The 17,857-nt window shown below is 30.4% G+C and overlaps 1 protein-coding gene across 1 annotated transcript in view; it reads right to left on the bottom strand.

The window, feature by feature from the left end:
• Positions 1-1,375: 1,375 nt before the first annotated feature.
• LOC148307960 (neurotrimin-like) overlaps positions 1,376-17,857 on the bottom strand; it is a 119,154-nt gene continuing 102,672 nt past the window's right edge. Inside the window, exons 4-10 of the mRNA XM_088262548.1 lie at positions 11,757-11,915; positions 10,677-10,805; positions 8,117-8,254; positions 4,876-5,025; positions 3,435-3,485; positions 3,016-3,084; positions 1,376-1,857 (exon numbers count right to left, since the gene is read on the bottom strand). Of these exons, the coding sequence (XP_088118674.1) occupies positions 1,739-1,857; positions 3,016-3,084; positions 3,435-3,485; positions 4,876-5,025; positions 8,117-8,254; positions 10,677-10,805; positions 11,757-11,915 (815 nt within the window). The 3' untranslated portion in view covers positions 1,376-1,738. The remainder of the gene's footprint in view (positions 1,858-3,015; positions 3,085-3,434; positions 3,486-4,875; positions 5,026-8,116; positions 8,255-10,676; positions 10,806-11,756; positions 11,916-17,857) is intronic.

The raw sequence follows: 17,857 nt of genomic DNA, 5'->3' as shown, positions 1-17,857 counted from the left end.
CAACCACCCTATAACGTTTATGTAGGTACTGCGTTATCGGAGATAACGTTACAGGGGGATAATGTTTTAAAATTGTATTTTAATTGTAAATTACTCATTGCAGTCATTCCCGCTGGTTAATATGTGACAAGACAATTTAAAATATAATCCCTTTTTTTAATTTCCCCCGATAACGCTGTACCTATTTCAACGCTAAAGTTAGTTAGGTTTGCTGTAGCTAAAAATATTTCCACCAGTAATAAAAATTACTTTTGGATCGGAGCTTTCTTCGAATATCGTAGCAACGCAAAGTTTAAATTGTGTGCAAAAAAGTCAAAGTAGGTAGGTACTAATCTATGTATAAATATTCCGAAACTTATTTATTTCGACATTTAAAAAAAAAAGATGGATATTGAAAAATAAAAGAATGAGAATACCATGTTCATTAATGAGAAAAAAGGATTTTATTTATGTTTATGAATTATCATAGATAGTACTTATTATATAAGATATACATATATATACAGTTTTGATATTTTTAACTTTTCAATTTTTTTAATGTATTTGGTACGCAATTTTATAATTACAATAAGAACACAGAGAAGCAGAAGATTGATACTAAAATAAAAATAAAAATACTCATAAAAATCAGGCGACTAAATATTTGACTATTCTATCTGCCATATAGTAGGATACTACGTTATTTAACTTGTAAAAATGATTGCAGTACTTTGTATCAGTCATTAGTAAGATACAAATACAATTTTAAAACAAACATTAAAAAATTACAAATACAAATGAAATGTTTTGGATTCGTTCAATGTTGCCCGGGACTTCAAAGTCACCAAGATTAGTTATAGATCTTTACATTTTTCATTTTGATTTTTAATCATGAATATAAAAAAATAGGGTATGATTTTGAACTGCGTATTTTCTGATATTAATGTTCCGGAGATATGTTTGAAATAATTTGTTTAACTGTGTATACATCTACTTAAAGTTTTAATTTTGCTAGATATAGATTTTTGTTACACCTATATATGTAAGTATAAAACTAATTATTATATACAAGCCTTAATGATGTTTTTAAAATTAATATATTTAAAAAAATCTCAGTTTTTCCAAATATTTGAATATGTACTTCCTTAAGTCATTATAAAATATTGAGATGGAAATAAAATTTAACCTGCTACGAACCTATAAGAAGGCATTAATTATTTAAAGACATAAAAAATAAGCAAAGCAATACATATTATTGGCCTCAATTTTTTATCACACAAAAAGTCATTGAATAACTGATATTTAGATAATGAAATAAAATATGTATTTAGTGAATTAGTGTTTGCGTTGTACAATTTCATTATTTATTTTTGAAATTCTGATTTCACTCATAATATTTTTTTTTGTTGAGTTTTCAAGTTTTTCTTGCTAAAACATTGTCTAACTGTGTCAAATTAACGTCAATTTTAATTGATGCATTTTAGTACAAAAATTTCAGAATCACACTGTGAATTAGTTGTCTCAAATAAAAAATGAATAAAATCAAAATATTTGATTTTAAATGATGATATTAAAATAAATGACTAGATTACGCGCAGGTGTTGTAGTAAAGCTCACCTTCCTTGAAGATTTTTTCTGTTTTAAAGTATTCGATGCATTTCTTTTTATTTTAAGAAAAATATATAAGAAACAAGAAATAGTACAATACAAAGAAGATATGCTTAATATTTTCTTACACATAGGTACACAAAGTTTTAATTTATAATGCAAGAATAATCAGACATATAGTTGTAAAAAATATGGAAGCCTTGGTAGATTTAGAAAAACTAGAATCGTAATCTTCGTCGTCCATTTCTTTAGTCCCTCTCAATTTCAGATCTAAAAAATAAATTGATATTAATTCATGCATATATAATTTTGACAAATGTTTTTCGCTGATACTTTATAGGACATTTAATAATCTGTATAAAATAGATAAAAACACAAACTTTGTTTTTAATATTTTCCTGAGGGGAAGCGGCGTGATTTAGTCACATTAAAAAAATCACGATTCGAACATTTATCCCACAAAATTTTACCACACATTCGTCTGAGGCATTCATATTTTATGAATCAAATGTAGTCGGAATTAGCATCAGAGAAAAACCGAGGAAACTTGACATGATCTTTCTTAATCCTTCTCCTTCCTGCCAAATCTATTATTTTATATAATACCCTTTTTTTTGTTTAATCTCTGAATGTTTTTTAATAGTTTTATAACATAAATGTTGAATTGTTTAATTGGCTTTTTTTTAACGCAACTATTTTTTGTTAATGTTATGTTATGTTTATTATTGTTAATGTAACTATTGCTTATTATATCATTTTTTATATGTAAGCTGTACAGTTCCCGAAAAAATAAAAAAAAAATAAAAAAGATCAACGAATTCAAACTCTTGAATGTGGTGAGGTCAGGAGTCGGAAAAATCGGCGGGTATGTATGAGGAGATGCAAAATTGTGGAAGAGGCAAAAAAATTTTGCACAGATAGATTGGTGTGGAGTTCTGTTTTCTCTGTCTACCCCTGCAGCGAAGCGGCGTGATGTTAAGTTAGAAAAATTTATTATTGGTACTTTTACTTGAACCGGTTTTGACAAATACCTTGTCTCCTTCAGCATTCGTTCCCAACAAGGTACTTATCGATGGCGGTTAAAATAATAATTAAAAAAATAAAAGTGGTAAATAGAGTTTCGGTTTCGTTAATTTTACAAAATTATTGATTTTGACCTTTTTTTATTTAAGTGAACAGATTTTATTGCAATTTTATATAAATATATTTCATATGATAAATTTATATATCACGAGTGTAACTCGTATTCTGTCTTTAGCTAGGTCCATAGTAAGTATCGATTTTCCATCACTTTTGTAAAATATTTTACAAATATTAATATTTCAAAACAATTATAAGCATCATGTAGAGGAAGTAAGAGATGGAAAAAAATAATTTCGTTTTCAAGATAGCTTTTGATGAATTCATAACAAATATCATTATATCTACCTTGAGAGCCTCCGAGTCCATTCCCAATGTTGTTTGATTCGAACGCGTTTGATGTCTTACGATTTTTACCTGAAATTAACAAAATTATTTTCAGGTCAGGGAAAAATAAATTAAAAATTCCTCAGAACTTTGTTTTGGCATCTTATCGTCTTTTGACTATCTGTAAAAAATATTACGAAGCTGGTTTGTTAAAAATATTGCTTTTTAACAAATACCCTATTAAAATGATATTCTTTTTATTATATAATACAAATAATTTTCTTTGATATCTTTTTATCGTATGAAATAAATGACTATAAAATGTTAATTCATTGTAATGAGTATGTTTTTAAATGATCCAGAGCTTTATATTTATTTAATTAAGAATACATATTATAACCATGAAATTTATCTATTTTGATTATTATTTATTTTGATACCTTTTTTTAGACTTGTTTCTGTTGCTGATTTCTGCGTTGTTCGGGTAATAGCTGAAAATAAGTAAAAAAAAATTGTTTAATATATTTTTTTTAAACAAACTATAAATTAAAATCATCGAATACTATTATTTATTTAAAAACAAACATATAAATAAAAAACATTAAACACTACAGAAATAAAACAATTTTTGTTTGTAAAAATTTGGATTTTTCCTAGTTATATTGACATTTTTTTTAACATCACATGTTGCACGTGTGTAAAGTGATCACTTAACCACCTTATGACAGGTCGTAAATCCTGTAAATACCCACACATTCACTGTCTTCTTAAGATGTCAAAAAAAATACAGAAAACATTGTGAATCGCAAAAATATTGTAAAAACGATGGGTTCAGAAATTTTATAAACTATAAATTTTATAAATTTTTAGTTAAATTCGACTCAACTCGAAAATTCTTGAGTCAAAGCTCATTCGCAATTCCACGTGATCCTTTTTAGGTTAAGAATAAAATTACTCTTTAATTATTGTCCGCCTCCATAGTGTAATGGTCAGCACGCTCGGCTATCGTTCTGGAGGTCCCGGGTTCGATTCCCAAGGAGGGTTAAATAAATATAAGTGATTTTTTCAGTGTTACATATATTCAATATCACCCTGGACTGGTACCTGAAGCGGAGGGCTGACCACCTTTCCTTAATGTGTAAACGATCAAGGTAACACTGCGTTTATATATCGCAGTGCCCTATGCACCATTGGGGTGCGGATAAGGGTTTTATTATTATTTTTTATTAATTATTTCGAAAGAGGACCTCATTTAATTTTTCTTCGTAATTGTTCAGAGTTAACAAAATTTGGCTACTTTTCGTACTGGGAAAGAAAAACTAAAAGGCATTAGGACAATAAAAGCTAGAGTTTTGGTCCACTATTGTGAATTCGGGTGCACAAATTTGGTTGCGTTTTGCATCTTTCAATCACTTATATATTTTACAATTTGATTTTTAAAAATCAAGCTGGAAAGTAATATAAGCTGAGAAAAAGTAAACAAAACATCCCATTTTAATTGGTTAATTGAAAAAGTAACATAAACCCATAAGTCCTACTTCTACGGTATATTTCAACGATAAGGGCAAAGCATCAGTTCTGCACTGTGTAATTTTTATTCAAAAGTACGTATTATATATTGTGTATTTGAAAAAAGAGCAGAGGAAGACCGAGAAAAATATGGCACGATCAGGTATGCCAAATACTTGAAAGTGGTCAGGTTAGGAGTCGTAACAATCGGCGGGTATGTATGAGGAGATGCATGAACGTGGAAGAGGCGAAGAATGTTTGCAAAGACAGAGTGGTGTGGCGTTCTATTCTCTCTGCCTACCCCTGCGGGGTAGGCAGAGAGAATAGAACGGCGTGATGGTTAGTTAGTTAGTATTTGAAAAAAATACTTACGATAAACTTTGATAGTTCCATCCGTGTCACCAAGAGAGTTCTTTGAAACACATTTGTACGATCCAAAATCCGAAGGGCCCATCGCCTTTATTGTAAGCTTCATGTGCATTTTGTACGCGTTGTCTAGTAACACCGGTTCGTATTTACCTCCTGTAAAGTAATAATTAGTTTAATTTAGCCAAATCACTATTTATTTGTTTCACTATCACATTCACCTCTTCGCGAAGACCAGCAGGAATTTTACAGCACAGTTATACGAGTATTTGAAATATTTGCAATCGTTAATGAAAAATAATTGGTAAAAACGAATCTGATGAGGTCGGTAACGAAGAAACCCGGTCACTGGTCAAATGTAAATGTGGTTAATACCACTTTCTTCTTAAAAATTATTGTGTATTTACGAAGTGAAGTTTAAATAAAAAATGGATAGATATTACTGCCAAGTAAATATTCAATTTAATTTAAAGTTAGTTAAAAATCTTTGATTTCATTTTTAATAAATAAAAAAATAAATTTAGTCACCTTACTTTGTTTGGTAATTTTTTGTGGTGTTTATATTTTAATACAATGTATTATACATATAAAAAATCCTTGGTATAATATTGACGCAAGAATTACAAAGCTTTCGTAAGCTTAGTAGGAAAGAAATTTAAGTATCAAGAATGTAACTTGTGCGTAAACAAAGTAATCAAATCGTAATAAGAAAAACAAAATTTTCCAAAGGTAACATAATAATTTTTTAAAAATATTAAGATTTTCTTGTGTTTCTTCTAGAAACTCTCACCTGATCCATGTCCCTTTGCTTAACTTGTTTTCATTATTTTACTTGTTGACTGGTAGTTAAATATTTTATATCACAAATATTGTGAAATTGAACATATTAGGGATATGTGCTTTTTCTATTCTTTCTTTTTCATTAAGTTAGACTGCCACTACTAAGCGTGGCTGGATAGAGCTAGTAAACTTACAGAAATGAGCTTAAAAAATACGATATCAATATTTTACATTTATTTATTTAACTTTAGAACCCAGTCACGGATCCGAAATGAATGAACTGAAAAAATACTTCATGGAAAGATCTTTGTGTAAGTGATTAGTTATGTTTGCTTTTATGTTAAAAGCTTACCTTTTTTATGAAAATTTCCTGTACCCGTTTATTGTTTTATATTAAATATTTTACCCTGTGTTCGTTTTGTTCAATTTCTTATATTTTTTAAACTTTATTATTTATGTTTCAGTCTTGTTAACCTTAATCCCATGTCCCAAAATGAGTAATGGAAATTACTCATTTCATACCAGAATAACCCAACCTTCATAAGTAACACCAGTCTGTTTTTTGTTGATTGGAAGACATTGCTTCTTGCCAATGTAGTTAAATTTAAATAAATAAAAATGTGAATATTCGTTTTTTTTAAATGAAATATTGAAAAAATAAATAAAAGACATAAGAAACATATTCATCATAAAAAATCTCTTAACGTTATTCACATAACAATAACCAGAACAAAGAAATATAGTAATGCGTTCTTTAAATATTATTTTATTTTTATCTATTTGTCAAAGTACCGAACTAGGAAGGCGTTGTAAACACACTCCACAGTACCATCTTTTTGATAGGGATCATCCCAATTCTCCCGTATGATAATGAATATTGTTTTCTCCCCTACCGTAACACAAGTAACAACGTGTGTAATTGAACGGATCCTGCGAATTCCGGTCACGCAAAAGGTGTATTCGTTGACGTCAAATCGCTTTTACAAGTCAAGTAAAAGCGCATAAACAAATACGTGACTCGCATTTCCCCCGCATTATTTTGGTTTTCTCCAACAGAGGAAAAATCGAGGCGGACTGATTCAAAAATAGGCAGGGGCTGTGAAGATAGTAAAACTTTTAATTAAAAGCAAATGAACCATAGTGAAAGCTGGTCTTGCAAGGTTCTTCTTTATTTAAACTGGGTAATTGTCACTTCTTGAGTAATTGCATTTTTTTTGCTTTTTAAAGGGAATTAGATGGATGTAACGTTGAGGGCTTGGGATATGAAAGTAATTTTTTACTAAGATTGAAGAAAACAAATTTCTGCATGCTGGTGGTGTGATTGTCCTGATGCAGAGATAAGAAGATAAGAAGAAGTTCGTCTTGAAACCGGTAGACTAAAATCTCAGTGAGTGGTTATATACTTACACTTTGTAAAAAAAAGGTATATATTTCATTACTCGTAGAAGCTAATGTGCACGCATCCCTTATCGAAAATATGCAATATTTTGTGTTATAATTAAAACAAATTCTTCGTCTGACCCTTATTCTTACCATTTGGTGCATTATCTACTCATCGACAGAAGCTTAACACTCCAAAATAGTAGTCTAAATAATTAATATTATAAGTGTATATTTATATTGCAATAAGCAGGGTTTTTTCCCATGTAACGCGGTGTAAAGCCGTGAACCTTTTTCACGGATATATATAAAAAAATTTCAAATTTTCAAAATAAATTAGACGAAAAAATATTAACGCATACGTAATTACAATCTTTATTTATATTATTCGTCAAAATGATAAAATATGGTTTTTTAATCTAGTAATTTATTTTTGTAAAAAGCTTGACATGTAGTGACTTTTGGAACCTTTTTTGAAAAAAAAAGTTTTAATAATAAGGATATATAAACTCATAAGCAGTGAACTGATTAACAGAAGCTTAATACGCTTAAATAGTGGTCTAAACAATCAATATAATAAGTCGCTCACTCTTTTCAACAACGTCATATATCAAAATACTTGATTTTTCAGGAGATTTTTAAAGTTTAAGAATACAATAAAATGTATTAAAAATAAATATCAAGCCACTTCTTTATCATTTGAAAAAGATTTAGGATATTTAAAAAATTAATTAAACATTACCTTTTCTTCAAAATGCAAAAACATTTATATATATATATATATATATATATATATATATATATATATATATATATATATATATATATATATATATATATATATATATATATATTATATGTATGTATTATATATACATATATATATATATATATATATATATATATATATATATATATATATATATATATATACATATATATATATATATATATATATATATATATATATATATATATATATATATATATATATATATATATATATATATATATATATATATATATATATATATATATATATATATATATATATACATAAAATGACTCAATTTGATTGATAGCTCACCTTGCGGAACGATTTCCCCCTTCTCTCTGGTCCAGTAATTTATAGACTTGGGATAAGCCTCTGAATGGCATTCCAAAGTCATCGGGAGCCCTTCCACTGCCCCGACCAACTGATTCTGGATCCAAATCATTGGAGGAACTGTTCGGAAAATTACCGTAATTAACTATATACCAGGAGAAATATATGAACGCATAAAAGCTATTACACATTGTGCTACACTTCACCAATGGATTAAACACAAATTTTCGTAATAAGTATGATAAAATAATAAATTACAACATTTTGAATGTGTCCAATTACTGGATTATCTCCAATTATAGGAGTTATTTTACATATTATTTAAAAAAAAAACAATGAAAAATAACTCTTTTAATTGGAGATAATCCAGATTTGTGAACAAGTATTTGGACACAATCGAAATATTGCAAATAAATTATCTGTTGTAAAAAAATGAGTATTATACTTTCTGGCGTTTCTCATGTATGTGATTATAATCTAGGAACCTCTCATACAAAGAGTTTCTGCTCAATAAAAAAGCTTTTTCAACTTACCAATAGATGTCTCTACTGAAACTATTGTGATTAAAGTACAAAATTTCGAAATTGGATGATAAGTATAAAATTTTGAAAAAGAGAAAGACCACTAATTTCAAAATCAAAACTTTCTAATTTTTTTTTGTACAAGTGTCATATCATAATAATTTTATTTTATTGACCTGATGATGGAATGATTATTCCGATTCGGTAGTCCCGAATAAGTTTTTATAAAAGTGGTATTACACAAAGTGAACGATGAATGATAAGGGGAATGTTATATTAACATCTCAAAAATTTATCAATGCTTTTAATATACAAAATACATAGTATATTTTCCATTTTAAATTTGTTTGTAACGGTTTTCTAATCAATATAAATTACTATTTTATTTCCGAATATTTTAGCTTATTTCAGCAGATTATTGTTTGAGGTAATTTGAGAGGAATCATTTTTTCTAAATATAAACCTTTAAAACCTAAAATGTCGTAATTCTACGAAGAAAATATTATCTGAATCAATATATTTCTATCAACTATCGGTTCGGAAAAGCTATAAATTAATAAACCGAAATGAGCAGATTAAAGGATGGAAAATTGGGATGTAAAATATATCATAAAAAAGGAATTTCACGAGGAGAATGTATCCAATATAACCCCCTCCACTTATGGGAAAATCGGTTTTGAAAGAAATTTCTTCATTACGTTGGCCAATCGCTTTTGTGGCTTCGGTCTCTGAAAATGGTGGGTGATTCCGGAAAATGGAAAGATCAGCCACTTATATCACCTACCATATTACACCCATTACATTTAGGTGACGGTGATAATCTTTATGACCATTTTGTCAAAACGCAAAATATTTTAGGGTCCTCCGAGATTACGCATTGACACGGACTATTACGGAAGGAAATCATAATGTATACGTTAAAAGATCGCCTCAAAAGGATATATTTAATATATATTTTTAAATTACGCATCTATCCTAAAAATTGAAGATATAAAAATGCTAAAAAACAAATAAAATGAATTTTACAATATTTTGAGTAGGTATGTTCAAATACTTGTTCACAAAATCTGGATTATCTCCAATTACAGGAGTTATTTTCATATTTTATTTTCTTCCATATTCTTCGTCATCTTTGATGAGATGTGAAGAAAAAAAAAATTTAATATGAAAATGTATTTTATTTACGTTAATCTAAGAAGAAAAAAAACGATTTAAACAAAAAAAGGTATTACCAACATACATAACTTACAAGTCCGTCTCCAGGCACAAGAGCTCAGTCTCTTTATTGGAGAAATGTTAAAAAATTAATTTAAATTATAAAAAAATATTTTATAACCATATTAAATAAAAAAATCATGGACTGCGAATTTAAGTGATGAAAGTACCTCTACATTAGTAAGATATTTGTAGTATATTTTTTTGCTTCGTAATAATAGTTCAGTATTAAATTTACCAGGGTAACATATCCCAGATACAGGCAATCGTATATATTAATATAGGACATCGCAAAAAAATGTTTACAAATATTTTATTTTTATTTTTACGTAAATTCTTCATATACGAATGAAATATTTATAAAACCGAATGAATATGGAAATCTGGACAATTACAGGGCTTAAAATCTATCATTGACTGATTTAATTTATCACTTTACACACTGTGTAATATTTACCATTCTACCCATGATTGACAACCACACTACTCAAATTACTACACAACTCGTAGGTTACGAAGAAGCATGAATATCGTTTATTTTGAAGATTATTGTGTGAAGATGTGGTTGTCAGTAATGGGTAGAGTGGTTTATAAAGTCATCACTTTAACCAGATAACGAACTGTAAATGTCCAGACATCCATATTCCCACATCGACTTCATCAATGTTGAGATATTGATACAATTCTTATTAAATTCCTCTAATTACTCATATATAAAGAGTTTAAGGTTAAAGAAAAATGTACAAAAACAAAAACGTATGTTACTATAATAATCTACTTATATAAATGAACACAAAATTACTTACAATGCACTATGAGCATGATCCTTTTGCTCACAGTTGGTGGGACTCCATTAGACGCTATACATAAGTAGGCCCCCATGTGAAGACGGTTAACTTTGCTTATGTTCAATACTTGTCCCTCAACTGAAGTTACTAAAAACAAAAACAAAAAATATTGCTGAAACATATAACCACCAAATAATTGAATAAATAAATAGAAAATGGTTTTAGAGATACTTGGCTCCAGAGATAAGTATCATAATAATTGATAATGAGGAAACGTACATCGTGTATCGTAAAATGCTACGCATTCCATGGACAAATACGGTCTGCAACGTGAATCTGCAGAGCAAGAGAAGAAAGACAATTGCGCTAAACTTTTATCCTACGTAAACTTACAAGTGAAATCATATACTTAAGTAACATTGCTTTTGGGGGTGGTTAGAATCATTGAACAATATAAATTCATGCTTTTAGCGATACTGAATAAGACAATAAGATAATATCTTTACTTAATTTATAATATAAAGTTGAAGCCTAAATAGAGCCATAATAAGCGTTGTACGTACGAGCTGTAGCTAGATTTCAGAGTCGGTTGGACGTTAAGATATTCATAAAAAGACAACACCAAAAAATGTATTTGTACATATAGTACAACGTATATTTAACATATGTACTAATACATTTTTTTTACATATTAAATAAAGAAGGGATATAGACAAAGGAATAAAAATTAACTAATGTATTAAATGTTAAATCAAACACCGATTTTTTAAGTCTACTAAGTTACTCACTTAGTAGACAAAAATCAGTGTTTTATTTATCATTTAATACATTAATAAAAATGGAGTTCTACAAATTAAACGCCAAATCTATAAATAAAAGTTTACATTAACGAATGCCTAATGGGAATGAATATTATTGAAACCAAGGATACCATGGATTGTATTTTTCTTTAGTAATATATTCGAATCTTCGTTTCTCAATATTCTCGGAGATCCAGTTGATATAAATGGCTGTGAGTGGTCATGAGTCTATGTTGAATGGAATACGAATTCGGTCGAGACGGTTAGTCGGTTGGTTGAGGTAATTCCTTCGACCCACCTTCCTCCCCCGAGGGTAGCTGGATGCTCTCCCCCCCCTCCCTTCTCCAGGTGATCTGCGGCTGCGGCGCCCCTGTGGCCGCGCAGCGCAGGGTGACGTTAGAACCCTCTCGCACGACCATGTCCGTGCTAGTGGGGTAGTCGAGGATATCTGGAGGAACTGGAAAAAAAATATCATGGTCAAATCCCGTAGAGTGTCGATGAATAATGGTTGAAAGGGAAATACGATGACGGAGCATTTTCTGCAAATGTGTCTGCTCTGTTCCGTGTCTATTTGCTGTGCTGGTCGTGGTTGTGGTGGCGTCTGTGTACCAGCCAACGTTGGGTTGAAATTGGATCTAACTTACTAACTGAATGCATTTAATATATTGTATATGGAAAAACATATATTCTAAGATTTTTTTTTTTAATACATATGGGATTTTTTTTATAGTTCTTACTTTTCAATAACCCTTTTCTTTTCAAAATTTTATAATTGTTTCGAAGAAAAACTTACCTTTTCAATGCAAAAACAGTGTTGTAAGAAAAAAATCAATTAAGTAAAATGTAACCTGGATTTAGAGAAAATTATGTTGCGATTTAACGAATACTGAGCCTTAATGAATTAATGCAATACGGATGTTCAATAATGGGCAGAATTGTGAACGTTAAACAAGTTTATAAAGTGATCGTTTAAGCCAGCCAAATGCCAGGTCGTAAGCCCTGGGATGCTCAGACTTTCATCTTCTTTAAAAAAAGGGAAGAATTTCACGTTCACGTTTCACATTAAGTTAAGACACCTTTAAAGTCAAATAAATTTATAAAATTAATAAATCTAAAGCATTTATTTGTGCCATGAGTCTCTGACGTTATCGAGTAAGTTAGTCCGGCCAGATGTAATGCTAAATTCTCTGGAGATGGGTTAATTAATTTTCTAGTTTTAATCGAAAACGCCTGCCTCCATAAAGTTATTTTTGACAACAATTAATTTTGCAAAATACAATAAACGAGTCGGTTCCCTGCTCTAATTCCCGGAAGCGCCATAAATCACTGGCAAATAGCAGATAATTTCAAAATAACGTTTGGTAGATAAAGACGTCTATGTATTTATCGGTGGTTCCCATATATTGATTCATTTGCCGAACTGTGTTTACTGATGGCATTACAAATCCTACAGGCGTCGGCGTCGGGCAATTTGTTTGAAATTCATTTCATTAGATAATAAAATTTGGGGGTGCAAATGGTTTCTTCCATTGTTGTTCGGACATCTGATTTGATATTTCAGTGTTCTATAAAGGAAATGATCAATATCAGCCTTTGAATTAAAAATGGAGGTGAGGGTAAATGGGTTCTCGTGTTTTTTATTCACTGATTTCCCGTAATAATTTTTATGAAAAAGGGAAATTTAACTCTTCTTGAAAGGTGGATAGAGTTGGAGCTACATATGTACATATACGGAGACCTTTTAATCACAATGAAATCAGAGTAACAGACAGAGAAAAGTTATAATTTTTTTGTCATCTCAACATAGATGAAAAAGAATATGAAAGTTTGGGAATTTCATTCATCTATTTTGAATGTCAAAAAAAATCTATAACTCCTATAATTGGAAATAATCCAGATTTGTGAAGTGTTTGGACACACTCACAATATTGTTGAACGAAAGTAATATACTATTCTTTTTTGACATCTCATCAAAGATGAAGAAGAATATGGAAATCCGGGCATTTACGGGGCTGACGACCGCCATAGGCTGGTTTAAGTGATCACTTTACACACGCGTAACATTCACCAATTCTACCCATTATTGACAACCACACTACTCAAATTCTTGGAAGTTCTGTATATATGAACCAATTTAGAAACCTTGTTCTTGAATCACTAGAACTTCACTAGAGACATCTATTGGTGAGATGTTAAGAAGCTTTTTATCAAGCAGAAACTCTTATATTAGTACGTGAGGTCCGAATCCTGGATCACACACATGAGAAACGCCAGAAAACAAGAACAAGGTTTCTAAATTGGTTCATATATATAGAACTTCCAAGAATTTGAGTAGTGTGGTTGTTAATAATGGGTAGAATTGGTGAATGTTAAGCGTGTGTAAAGGGATCACTTAAACCAGCCTATGACGGTCGTCAACCCCGTAAATGCCCAGACTTCCATATTCTTCTTCATCTTTGATGAGAAGAATATGGAAAAAAATAAGTGATTACGTTGCACACTTGAGTAACGTTTATCGTTATGCCTATTATTTAACATTCATATCACATTAATTTTTGAAAGATGTACATATACATGTTTAGTACGTACCATTATTGGATCCCTTTTGTATGTTGGTTATAATTTTGATGAATCTAGAATTTGGGTTGACGGTGGCCCTCAGTCGAGAATTTTTGAAGTACGTATATAGCTTACTCCAATCACTTAAGCCAGCCAAATGCCCTGGGATGCTCAGACTTCCATCTTTCATCGTTTAAAAATGATAGATGCTTCGTCTCAATTTGAGACACTTTTAAATCAGTACTTTAAAAAAATATTTATAATTCTTGCGTATTACAAATAAATTTTAATCTTAAACATGTCATTCAAAAACTTAAATAAAAACCAGCACCCATTACATCTGATTAAATAAACACGCAATTTATTTTTGAAGTCCGTGTGATTGTAAACTGTTTTCATGGCTAAATAAATCAACAAACTGTTTTAAAATGGGAAATACTAGGTATTTATTTATTATCCGGCAGTATTATTTTTAAAGCTTGAATAATATCCTTTGCTTATCGCTCGTCTATCTAATTATTATGGAATGTGTGTTTTGGATTGTTTTGGGAAATTCAAACAAAACAGTCTAAAAAATATGACTTTACATCTTCAAATTGCGACCCGAAGCCTAAAATATTATGAAAACTCTAAAAGGTAGGTTCATTGAGATTACCTAAACATGGATATATCGCAATTACATTAAGCTAGAGATTTCTATTATTTTTTCATACGAAGTGTAATTATTAAGTCGAAAAATTGTAATTTTAAAAATTTCTAGTTATATTAAGTAAAAAAAACTAAAAATATACGCATGTGATTTAAATTAGCAAGTAAAGTATATATCTGGGTTCTAGTTTCTAAAATGCAAATGAAGACTTCTAAAAAACCTCTTTATATATTACGATTAAAAAATTCTGTATTTTGCTGTATTGAAATAAAACAATTTAACCTTACTTTCGAACAAAATCTAAAACCTATTTATTATAACGTCTTTCGTCTTCTCTTTTCTTTATATAGTAGTTTACTTCAAAAATAAAGGGTTGATAGTAAAAACATAAAAAATTGTATCAAATTCGATTGAATTCCACTCTATTGCGTCCAACAAACGTTATAAGATTTTTATTTAACCTACTAGAAATCATCGGAATAATCATATATCTACCTCTCAATCACCTGCTTAAATAAAATTCTGAGTTAAAAGAGTCCTATCGTAATTTCAAAGTTATTAGCAGCAATTTCGCATTATTACAGTGGACCCTTCAAACTTTGTTATTTTCTCCTTGTGGCAAACCCATGTGTTCCAAAAACTTAAAATGAGCATCAGTAAAATATTATACTATCCTCTGTGGGCTCATACTAGCGGCGCAGATGCACCAAAATAAATGATAAACATTCTGGAATGAAAACATATCGACTTTCAACCCTTTCAGTAGGTATTCCACAGAAAATGTGACGTGTGTCCAAATTTTTGTATGCAAATACTGGGTTTTATTCCGGAGGGATTAACATCAAGATTTTTTTGAGATATTTCAAAGAGACAATGAAAATTTTAAAATAAAAAGGAGCAAAGAGATATAATTTTGTAGATTTAATAGCTGAAAAAAATTAATTGGTTTTCTAAATTTAGATTTTAAAGACCCGCTTTTTGAAATTGAATCGTACTCACACACGTGTGTGTAAACACTTTCCTTCATATTTTTCTGATAAAAATAAGTTTAAAAAGATATTATCACCATTTTTTTCGTCTTGGATTTGAACGTCTATTAAACATCGTAACATCACAAATCCCTCACAAGTCCTTTTTTGCCTATTCCATACACAGTTAATTAGAACCAGGTCTCCATTATATACGCTAATTTAGCTATCACACATCGTTTTATCATTCATTCGTCAGATCACATTTTTAATGCACTCAGTATATTCTTATCATTTTTTTGACGAATTTACGTTTCATTTCCATATACTCGTATAAGGTTTGGCACGAGTTAAAATTCGAAGTAAAAATTGATATAAAGTAATGAATCCTTAAAAAATTTATGTACCTACTATTTTTAATATTTCCGTTGTAGTTAATTTTCAATTACTTTCTCGGTAAAAAGATGGGATCGTTAGACTTTTATTTCCTTTTGGAAGACGGTCAGCTTCAGAATGGGCGTCAGATGGTTGAAGGTGTAATTTAGTACTAACCCCCAAAATACATAATGAAAAGGGTAGTCAGATCTTTTTATGAGGATTAGAAAGTAAAACAAAGTCAAATCACGTTCCGATAGTAAACTGTTTTGTTGCACTAGGCCAGTAGTCGCAAACTTATTAGCCAAAGAGCCAAATATGTACATTACAACGATAAAAAATTGAGCCTTCATTTTAGATCTCTATAACGGGTACACTCAATAAAAATTAATTTCACACATAATAAGGATACGTATACGTACCTACATGCTCCATTACCTATCGAACATTAGGCCTTAAGCCCGTTTGTGCACTTCACGGAATTTTACCGTCCGGCAGTCCTGTTTTGAAAAATGAAGGCGACTAGAGCGACTAGAACCGATCAAGAGCACCAATCCGAAAAAAGAAGGACAAAAGAACAAACCAATCCAAGTTGATCATCCGTTTTATATGCTAACTGACGTGCGGGACGGTAAAAATCCGTGTAATTCCGTGTAGTGCACAAATGCCCTTATGGTCAACTTTTGTTTTCTCCCGTAAATTATTACTGCACATGTTACAACTATAGCTAAGGAACCTAAGTCCATTTAAATTTCACATTAGTTTGAAAATACCGTAACAATTGCCACAAATTGTATTTTTATGTGTTGTTTAACAATAAAATACAATTAAGTAGGCTCTAAAAATCATTGTTTGATTTTAACATTTAATACATAAAATAAAAAGGATTTCTTGGATCACGTAACAAGACTCAAATGGCAATGGGCGGGACATGTTGCAAGACAGGATTCCATAAGTTGGACCCCTGAAATTTTGAGATGGAGACATTAGGAATATAAAAGACGCGTCGGAAGACCTCAAAAAATATGCTCCGATGGCATAACCGCTATAGGAGGTAGAAAATGTCTGGAATCAGCAACAAACCAAAAAATGAAAGGATACGGAAAAGGTCTGTATCTAGCAGTGGAGGTCAGAAGGCTTAAGAAAAAGAAGGATTTCATTCATTGATAAAAAATCCTTCATTGATAAAAAAAGAGTCTTCGAGATAGAATCAGAAATCCCAGGATCAGGGACATATGCGAGATCGAAGATGTCGTTAGGTGGGGAAGGCAACGAAAGAGACAGTGGTATGCGCATGTGAGGAGAATGACACCATCCAGACTCCCCCATATCGCACTGTACGGCCAACCCCATGGTAGACGATACCGGGCAGAACACCAAAGGAATGGGTCGATAGCTGGGAATTGACGTCGCAGGAGGCTAATCCCTCTTAAAAACAGGCCGCAAGGCCTATAATAATAATAAGAAGAAGAAGATGAAAAATCCTTGAAATTAAGGTATCCGTAAGAACACTACTTATTGCGTATAATGTCCTTGCAAAGTTCGAAAGTTTGATCAAGTCAGTTTTGTATGTCGTTTTTTTATGCACGTTTCCAGGTTCTCGTCAATAAGGCGATTTTTCAGTTTACTTCTAATAAGGTTCATGATATTATTATTATTATTATTTTTTTAAATATGAAAATAACTCCTGTAATTGGAGATAATCCAGATTTTGTGAACAAGTATTTGGACACACTCAAAATGTTGTAAAGGTTCATGATAATATTCTTCTAATATGTTTGCATGAATACGTAGAGTCGAAGAGCCTTCCCGCGGATATTTGTGCCGGAGCCGCGCTCAAAAGGTCAA

This window comes from Brachycentrus maculatus, unplaced genomic scaffold (assembly GCF_059751285.1).
Source record: "Brachycentrus maculatus isolate JH-2025_06_01 unplaced genomic scaffold, ASM5975128v1 h1tg000183l, whole genome shotgun sequence".
NCBI classification, from domain to species: domain Eukaryota; kingdom Metazoa; phylum Arthropoda; class Insecta; order Trichoptera; family Brachycentridae; genus Brachycentrus; species Brachycentrus maculatus.
Note: the sequence above shows the minus strand (reverse complement) of the source record. Positions and strands in the feature narration are given on the sequence as shown.